The sequence below is a fragment of the Ursus arctos genome, unplaced genomic scaffold (assembly GCF_023065955.2).
Source record: "Ursus arctos isolate Adak ecotype North America unplaced genomic scaffold, UrsArc2.0 scaffold_2, whole genome shotgun sequence".
NCBI lineage: Eukaryota > Metazoa > Chordata > Mammalia > Carnivora > Ursidae > Ursus > Ursus arctos.
Genome location: NW_026622874.1, coordinates 95901782 through 95911169, shown reverse-complemented (window position 1 = coordinate 95911169; position 9388 = coordinate 95901782). Strand labels below are relative to the sequence as shown.

At 45.5% G+C, this 9388-nt stretch overlaps 1 protein-coding gene and 1 long non-coding RNA gene across 2 annotated transcripts in view; one reads left to right on the top strand and one right to left on the bottom strand.

The window, feature by feature from the left end:
* Positions 1-1790: 1790 nt before the first annotated feature.
* Positions 1791-9388, top strand: part of PRKRIP1 (PRKR interacting protein 1) — a 27229-nt gene continuing 19631 nt past the window's right edge. The window contains exons 1-3 of the mRNA XM_026516064.4: positions 1791-1972; positions 2711-2789; positions 3780-3880. Of these exons, the coding sequence (XP_026371849.1) occupies positions 1847-1972; positions 2711-2789; positions 3780-3880 (306 nt within the window). The 5' untranslated portion in view covers positions 1791-1846. The remainder of the gene's footprint in view (positions 1973-2710; positions 2790-3779; positions 3881-9388) is intronic.
* Positions 5985-9388, bottom strand: part of LOC113267825 (uncharacterized) — a 30013-nt gene continuing 26609 nt past the window's right edge. The window contains exon 5 of the long non-coding RNA XR_003320947.4: positions 5985-6201. This is a non-coding gene — a long non-coding RNA (uncharacterized LOC113267825). The remainder of the gene's footprint in view (positions 6202-9388) is intronic.

Here is a 9388-nt window from a genome sequence, read left to right as displayed (position 1 = left end):
CTCTAGGCCAGGATTAGATGCTGGGATTTCAGCTCAACCCTCCTCCCAGACTTGTGGGTAAGCAGATGGTGAGGACATGCTGTGCTAACTACCATATGCCAGCCATCGGGACCCAGAGCAGGGAGAGCACCAAGAAGAGAGCAGCTAACTGCCTGGAGAAGGGAATGGGGATGGTGTGGTGGGGTGGGGGGAGAGGGTTATCAGAGAAGGCTTCATGGAGGAGGTAGCATTTAAGCAAAGCTAAGAAGGGTGCGTGGGAGTTCTCCAGGAAGGGAAAGACACTCCGAGTAAAGTCTTTTTTTGTGTGTGGCACTGTTGGGGGAAAGTGAGGTATCTGGGTGGTTGGAGTGTATGATGTAGGGTCATGTGTCCATGACCACACCCCAGCCAAGCCCTCCAGAGGTTCCAGTGACAGACCTGGGCCGGTTGAGGACTTCTCCTAATCCATCACCCTTGGTCACTGGAAAATCACCTACTCTCAGTGGCCTACTCTCTGAATGGCCTTAGGGCAATAACATGACACCCTGTCATGGGTCACCTGGCCGGCCTGGGATATTCAGTGCCCAGGATTGCTGTCCTGGGCTGAGCAGGCTGTGAAAGCAGCAGCAACAATGGTACCTAAGGTGCCTGGCCCCCAAGATCCTGTGGTCATCCAGTAAAAGCTAACTGAGTACTTGCTGTGAGCCAGGCCTTGCCCCAAAGGTCAGAATACAGCAGTGAACAGAATGTCCACTCTTCAGTGGGTGACAAATGATAAATGAGAAAACCAGCAAGTGTGAAGACCACCAGAAATACACCTGTAGTTGAAAATTTGGTTCTGTTGCCTCTTTCAAGGAGGAAGACTGCACTTACTTCAACAAGGGGATGTGAAAGAGGACTTATTATAAGATTTGGGCTTGGGTGAAGTGACTTGGGGGAGGGTTCAAGCAAGTGGGTTTAACTCTGGATTAGATGCTGTCAGGAAGCGGCACAATTCGATGACTGGCTGTCTTCATAAATATTTAAAGCGAACTGAGGCTAATGCTTTAAAGAAGCCAGCAGTTACTCATAAGAGCCAGAATGAGGAAAACGTTTGGTCTTTTTGTGGTTCCAACAATATTCCCGTTTGCATCTACGTTCAAACATGAGTACAGAGCAGCCTTGTTTATGCCTCACTCCATCGTGGTGACAGAATGGCCTTGTGTGCTGTTGGTGTTCTGGGAAATTGTTGATGTCCAAGAGGAGGACATCAAGGCCTAGCTGTGAGTGCCAGGCTAGCTCCTAGATGGGAGGGGCCCTTCCCTCTTTCTCATAAGAAAGGCTCTCATTCATTCGACCCTTGTAGATTTTCTGAGTGACAGGTGCAGAATAATTCGAGGAGGACAAAAGAGACATGGCCCCAGTCCTCAGGGAGCTCAGCGACAAGTCTGCGCTCTCTTAAATAGATTGTCTGAAATGGGAGGGAGAGTGGACCAGACCCAAGGAACCGCCAGGACAAAGACCCGGGGGCGGGAGGGGATGCTGAGAGCCATTAGCAGGGCTGCCGGCGGAGCCACGACGCGCACGCGGACTGGAGAGGTCAGCTAAGGTCGAACCCTCGGGCGTGCAAGGCCACCTCTTCCATAGGAACGTGGGCGCTCTGCTGCCCTGATTTGCTCAGACACAGGAAATGAAATCAAGCGGCTTTGATCATGGTAACCCACCCTGCCACTAGCTCATGAATATTCAGTAGCCTGCTTCCGGCTTGCGACTCCGCCCCAGCCCCGCCCTGTTAGCGGACTGCGCTTGCGCTGCGGGCGCGCGGCTCTGTCGTCATACGTGAGCGCCGCCGCCCCGCCGCCGGTCTTCGAGCAGTAGGGGAGCTGTGATGGCGAGTTCGGCTGCCTCTTCGGTACGACCGCCGAGGCCCAAGAAAGAGCCACAGGCTCTCGTCATCCCCAAGAATGCGGCAGAAGAGCAGAAGCTCAAGCTGGAGCGGCTCATGAAGAACCCGGTGAGACGAGGCGCTCGTTCGACGGCTCCTCCCAGCGCCCTTCCCTTCCAATGCTTCTGGGGACCTGCGGGCCCTCCTCCCCTGCCTCCAGGCTTAGGAACTCAGTACCCGAACCCCAGGGCCAGCCCTTAGGAAGGAGTAGGCTACCCCGGAGATAGTGAGCTGCCCCTGGCTTTATGTTGGAGCCCAGCCTGGTTGAGGGCGTTGTGGAGCTGTGTCCCGTGCTCTAAGACACTCCTAGTTTAACTTTCTGTAAATTGGAGTGTTGACTGGAAAGATAGAATCTATGGGTTGGCGCAAGGATTTATTTTCTTCTAAAAAGCACCGATTGTTAGAGGGGCGTTGACCGACATACCTGGGGCAAGTCACTCTCCCCGTCTGGGTCTCCATCCCTTCAGTCATAAAGATAATTGGATGAGGTCTCTTACACTTTTGGCTAGAAAGCGTTGACTCCAGGTGTCATAGAGTTAAGGGTAGAGGTTCCAGCCATAATTGGTGACTTACGTTTCTGAGTTCTGCTTTGAAGAGTTGGGTGTAGCCCTGGCAAGGCTATGGGCTGTGATAGACCCCAAAGTATACGGAATGAAGTAAATCTAAGGCAGGGAAGAAAATCAGCTTTAGGTCCAAGGACTAAAGCAGCCTTATTTCACCCATCTAGTTAAAATGGTTTGGTTTTAAGAGGTGTGAATTTGTCAGCAGGTTTGTACTTAAAGATGCTTCCGTGTTTAAATGTTCCAGGACAAAGCAGTTCCAATTCCAGAAAAAATGAGCGAATGGGCACCTCGGCCTCCCCCAGAATTTGTTCGAGATGTAATGGGTAATGTCTTTTGTGTATATGTATGTGTGAGTGAATATAATTTTTGAAGCACAGATATAAAAACCCTGCAGTTAGTATTTGTTAATTAGATTTCTAATAGGAAATAAAGTTCACTGGTTCAGTAATTTTGTGCTTAAAAAGAAGGGGTGTTGTTCTTATGGTTTGGCACTAGAGAGTTTGCTTTGTTTTAAATAATGCATTGTATTGGTATTTTCTAACTGGAAATAGTTTTATTTGGGGGTTGTAAATGAACATACTAATTGTAAAGAAGAATAACGGGTATGAAAAATTTTGAACCCCCATAATTCCACCATTCTCCTTGTAACATTTTTTTTTTTAAGATTTATTTCTTTCAGACAATGCATGCCTGCAAGTGAGCAAGCAAAGGTGGGAGAAGGAGAGAAAGAATCCCAAGCAGACTTCCCATTAAACACAGAGCTGGATCTCAGGAGCCTGAGATCATGACCTGATCCTAAATCACGAGTCAGCCGCTTAAATGACTGAGCCACCTAGGTGCCCCCCACTTGTAACATTCTGATATAGCCTTTCGAACTCCTATAGTCAAAATCACTGAAGTTTAAGAAAAAATGATTTTATAAAAACGTGGTTGTTCGACACATACTACTTAGTAATCTTTAAAAAAAAACACAAAACAATATACATGGACATCTTTTCAGTTCAATAGAAATTTAGTATGTCAAATGTGAAATCGTCTGGCAGGGGAGGGAAAGGTCTTAAGCTATGTTCTAGGTTTCTGATGACTCAACCACAGTTTGTTCCTCCTCTTACTACTGTGTTAGAGTGGCATTTTTAGTGACTTCGCATTCAACATTCATGCAACAATTATTTAATGATGACTAAACTATGCAAGTCACCGTGCCAGATTCTGGATACAATGGGGAATGGTCCTTTCCATTACTTCCAGTTTCTTTCTTTGGTCCCTTTTGATTGCTGGATTTCATTAAGAACTCTGGACTCTTCTGACTATAGGTTCAAGCGCTGGGGCTGGCAGTGGAGAGTTCCATGTGTATAGGCATCTGCGTCGGAGAGAGTACCAGCGACAGGACTACATGGATGCCATGGCTGAGAAGGTCAGTGAGCAAAGAGGCTGGCTGCGCCCTTGGGTTTGGGCAATGTGCACTTAGGACTTTTAGGAAAAAGCATTTAAAGAAGAGGAAGTAACACCTGGTTCTTGGCCTGTGTGAAGGCTGCCTTCTAAAGTCAGCATGGGAAACAGACATCAAATCCAGGTTCTTCCTAGGTCGGACTCAGCACATCAGAATGCTCCCACCAGGAGACGAATGAAAGGAGGGAGACCTCCATGTGTGTAGAAGGGACAGCAGAGTCCCCTCTCCCCTCCAGGCCATTTGCCATGAAATGGAACAGAAAGCAGGATCTCCCATCTCACTTGAGTTATTATTTCAAACTATTCTCTTTTTGGCTGAATTCCTATAATTCCATGTAGCTGTATGTTTGATGTGAATAGTAGTGTGCTTTCATGTGTCTGCTTCTTTGAGTGGTCTAGTTAGAGGCTGGCACTTCTTCATGACAGGTGTGAAATAATAATTAAGAATTGGGCATAGCCTTAGAAATTGTATTAGAATGATTAAGCCTTTTATTACCTGACTGGAAGACCCAAAAACCTCTCTCTTGTTGTTCTTAAAAAATACTCTTTGGACATTTCATTTATTTTTCAAATAGAATTCTTCTACCCACACCAAAAATCTTGGTTTGGGTTTTTTTGTTTTTGTTTTTTTACTAGAATTGAGTTGAATCTGTAACTTAAATTTTTTAGAATGAGAATGGATGTTACAGTGGTTAGTCATCCCCTCTGGAAATGTCTTTTTTTTCCCCCCTGCATCTTTCAATGGGATGATTTATAGAGATTTGGTACATATCTTATATTCGTTCAAAGATTTCATGCTTTTTGATTGCAGTGGTGCTAGGTGCTCCTTTATATTACTGGCTATTAGTAAAAATGAGGGGAAAAAAACCATTTTAGTGCTTCTATATTTTCCCACCTGACTATTAATAAAAACGAGGGGCACCTGGGTGGCTCAGTCAGTTAAGCATTGGCCTTCGGCTCAGGTCATGACCCTAGAGTCCTGGGATCAAATCCTGCATTGGGCTCCCTGCTCAGTGGGGAGCCTGCTTCTCCCTTTCCCTCTGCAGCTCCCTGCTCTCGTTCTCTCTCTCTGTTGAAATAGGTAAATAAAATCTTTAAAAAAAAAAAAACCCCACAAATATTATTTGGCTAATTCTTTGTTATTTTCCAAACCTGATTTCTCTTCACAACGTGCATGAGAGATTGCCCCTTGTTCTTAATCTTACACCACGCACTGGGAAAGACCTTTTCCTCAGTCTAACCATGATGCCTGTTGTTTTATTGAATACATCTGTGTGTTTTAGAGAGCGTCACATACTTTACAATATTTATTTGTTTGCTTTTTATAAAGGAGGAAACCACTTTGTCCAATAACATTTGATTTTCCAGTAGTTTGGTTTAAAAAAGACTCACTGTAGAATTTCCTCCTATATAAAGGAAATAAAATGTTTTAAAAAGTTAAAATAACCATTCATTAAGATAGAATACTATTTAGCAATAAAAAGGAAGACTCTAATGATACATGCGACAACATGGATGATTCTGAAAACATGCTGAGTGAAAGAAGCCTTGCATGAAAGAGTATATTGTATGATTCCATTTATATGAAGCTCTACAAGAGGCAAGACTAATCTATGTTAAACGTATATACGTATCAGAACAATAATTGTCTCTAAGAGTTGGATAGGAAGAGGTATGAGAGATCTTTCTGGTGTGATCAAATTGTACACTCAAGATTTGAGCATTTTGAGAAACTGTTAACAAATATTAAACTCTAGTTAATGCTATGCATGGTTAAATCTTTAGAGGTGAGATGTCCTGGTGTCTGCAACTTACTTTGAAATGTGTTTAAAAAAAATGAGATGGATTAACGGACGGATAGGGGTATAGATAGGTGGACAGATATGATAAAGCAAGTAGCAAAATGTCAGTTGTAGGATCTTGGTGGTGGATATATGGACTGTATAATTCCTTCAACTTTTCTGTGTTTGAAATTTTCCAACGTAAAACACAAGGGAAAATATTAAAGAGATAGACATGATACAGAAGAAAATATGTAAAAGTAAAAATTCACTGGCTGACCAAAATTGAGTTCGGAAAATATCTTTATGATTTGGGGACATAATGGAATCATTGCCGTGGTGGTTTTCACCTGGTGTTTGCTTGTCCTGCAGCCTGTCTTGGCTCCCAGTTGTTGGTGGTTCTTCAGCTACTGCCATCCTCCACTTGGGACGTTCTCAATTCTAGTGGGGAGTTTCTGGTGGCTTGTCACACAGCTACACCTGGTCAACCATGGTGGGTTTTCCACTGTCAAGAATAAAGAAAATTCAGTGTGAAAACTATCAGAAACACTTTTTAAATTTTTAAACTACTTTAGAGGGAAGGAAATAGAGCAGGCAGTTGGCTCAGCTACCCTCAGTTAGTCTGAACTTTTTATATATTGATTAAAGACCCAGAGAAAATACAGAAAAATGTTTGCAGGGGCTCCTGGGTGTCTCAGTCGTTAAGCGTCTGCCTTTGGCTCAGGATGTGATCCCGGCTTTCTGGGATCGAGCCCCACATCAGGCTCCTCCGCTGGGAACCTGCTGCTTCCTCTCCCACTCCCCCTGCTTGTGTTCCCTCTCTTGCTGGCGATCTGTCTCTCTGTCAAATAAATAAAATCTTAAAAAAAAAAAAAAATGTTAGCAAACCTTGAGTCCCCAGAGACACCCAGATTCTTATTTCATATGGTGAAGATTTTTTTTTTTTAAGATTTTTATTTATTTATTTGACAGAGAGACAACAGGCAGCAAGAGAGGGAACACAAGCAGGGGGGAGCGGGAGAGGAAGAAGCAGGCTCCCAGCTGAGGAGCCTGATGTGGGGCTTGATCGCAGAACACCGGAATCACGCCCTGAGCCGAAGGCAGACGCTTAATGACTAAGCCACCCAGGCGCCCCAGTGAAGATTTTTATTTCACATGGCAAAAGACAGGCTCTGAGGTTAGAAGAAACAAGCAAGAGTGTCCTCACCTTTCACAGTGACTAACAGGATGTCACCGCCAAAAGATCGCGTGGTGCTCCATGAGTCCTTGTGGCAGATTCTCAGCCAGTGAGGGCAGCTGCTCCAGCAGCAGAGTGAGACAGGTATGGCTCAGCTTCTAAACAGACCATGTGCTTTTAGCTTTAAGTCATTTACTTTTTCTTTGTTTCTTTTTTTTTTTTTAAGATTTTATTTATTAGAGCGAGAGCGCACGTGAACTTGAGCTGGGGTGGGGGGAGAGAGAAGCAGACTCCCCGCTGAGCAGGGAGCCTGAGGGGGTATCCAATCATAGGACTCTGAGACCATGACCTGAGCCAAAGGCAAACACTTAACCGACGGAGCCACCACCCAGGTGCCCCTCAAGTCGTTTACTTTCAACTTGTCCTCTAATCAGCTGATTTTCTTGAAAGGAGACCCTTTTTTTTAAAGTTTATTTACTGAGATCACGAGTCCGGTGCTCTTCCAACTGAGCCAGCCAGGTGCCCCAACCCTTCTTTTTTATTTCATGATTTTTGCTCTCAGAGCATCCGTGCCACTCGAAGCAGATCCACACAGCCCTGGCAGTGCAGGCGAGCAGAGTGTTGAAGCCACCTCGTCCTCTGCAGGCTCCTTATTTACCCCGCTGACCTTGATGGCTGTGACTGGAAGAAAGAGATGGTACTGAATAGCAATTGCATCTGTGGTTTGCCAGTGCTTTCCTGTAGGTCATCAAATGTTATTCTTCCTGAAGACTCTGGGAGAGAGGAATTAATCTTTTTCCTGTTTTTCAGGTGAGAAAACAGGCTTAGAGACAGGGAGCTGCTAGGAAGGACCAGTACAAGGGATGGGTCTGTGTGGATGTGTACACACCTGCGTATGCCTCTGTACACGTGTATGTGCGTGTGCGTCCAGTGGCGGTGATGGTGGTGGCTGTTGCGCTGCTGTGGGATCAGTCGTTTGATAACCGTCATCAGTTAGGACCTGAAAATCCCACGATTCCCGCTCTGGCCTTCCACCTGATGAGCTCAGGCCACTGTAAGGAGAAAACGCGCTCCTGTGCGTCTCCTCTACTCTCAGTTCTCTGCTACTCTTCTGACACTTCTGGTCACCAAATGTGTGGGGATTCCCCCCACATCAGCCAATTCTGGGACACCAGCTGAGTGTCCTACAATGTAACTCAATTCTGATGCTATCCACCTGGGGAAAACGTCAGATGCCACAGGTTCGGGGCTCAGTCCCACCAGACTGCCTCCCTGCCCCCGATCGCTTCAGAGGCCAGGCCCAGGCCCAGGTTGTTACCTGTGCTTCTGAATGGCTGTGAGTTCGAGGTTTCCCACGACTCCTTCCTTGGGTTCGATTAATTTGCTTACAGGGGCTCACATAACTTCAGGAACAGCCAGGTGGAAAAGGGGGCACAGAGCTTCCATCCCCTCCCAGCACCTCCACATGTTCATCAACACGGAAGCCACCTGAACCCCATCTTTTTGGGATTTTGGAGGCTTCACTACCAGTTGAGTAAATCATTGGCCATTGGTAATTCGTTCAACCTGCAGCCCCTTTCGCCTCCCTGGAGCACAGGAGGTAGGGCTGAAAGTTACCCTCGTCACTCATTAATATAAACTCCTATGGTTGAAAGGGGCTTGTTATGAAAAAGACACCATTTCACCTTCACCTCCGGAGCTAATTCAGGAACTGGGAACATAATTAAATATTATAATAAAAGATGCCTTTGTGGCTCTTGTATAGGAAACTTACAAGTTTTAGGGCCTCTGTGCCAGAAATAGTGGATGAAGATCAAATACAGTTGACTCTTGAACAAGGTGATTAGGGGCACCCACCCCCCTACCATGCAGTAAAAAATCTGCACATAGATTTTGACTCCCCTAAAAGTTTTTTTTTTTTTTTTTTTAAAGATTTTATTTATTTATTTGACAGAGATAGAGACAGCCAGCGAGAGAGGGAACACAAGCAGGGGGAGCGGGAGAGGAAGAAGCAGGCTCATAGCAGAGGAGCCTGATGTGGGGCTCGATCCCATAATGCCGGGATCACGCCCTGAGCCGAAGGCAGGCGCTTAACCGCTGTGCCACCCAGGCGCCCCTGACTCCCCTAAAAGTTCTAATAGCCTATTATGGACCAGGAGCCCTACTGCTAATATAAACAGTCGATTAACATGTATTCTGTATATGTATTAGATACAGTATTCTTAGGATAAAGTAAGAGAAAAGAATGTTAAGAAAATCATAAGAAGAGAAAATACATTTACAGTACTGTCCTGTATTTATCAAAAAAGATCCATGTGTAGGTGGACCCGTACGGTGCAAACCTGTGTTCAAAGGTCAGCTGTGTAGATTTCTTACTATAAATCACAACAGCGCACAAGCCAAGGCCCTGGCTAAATAACCAGCAGGTGTGCCCCTTCCCATGCTCTCGTATTTCGTTGTGCGTGAGTGGTATCTTCACGGCAGGAGTAACGGTGTCCATCAGAGCCAAATATTG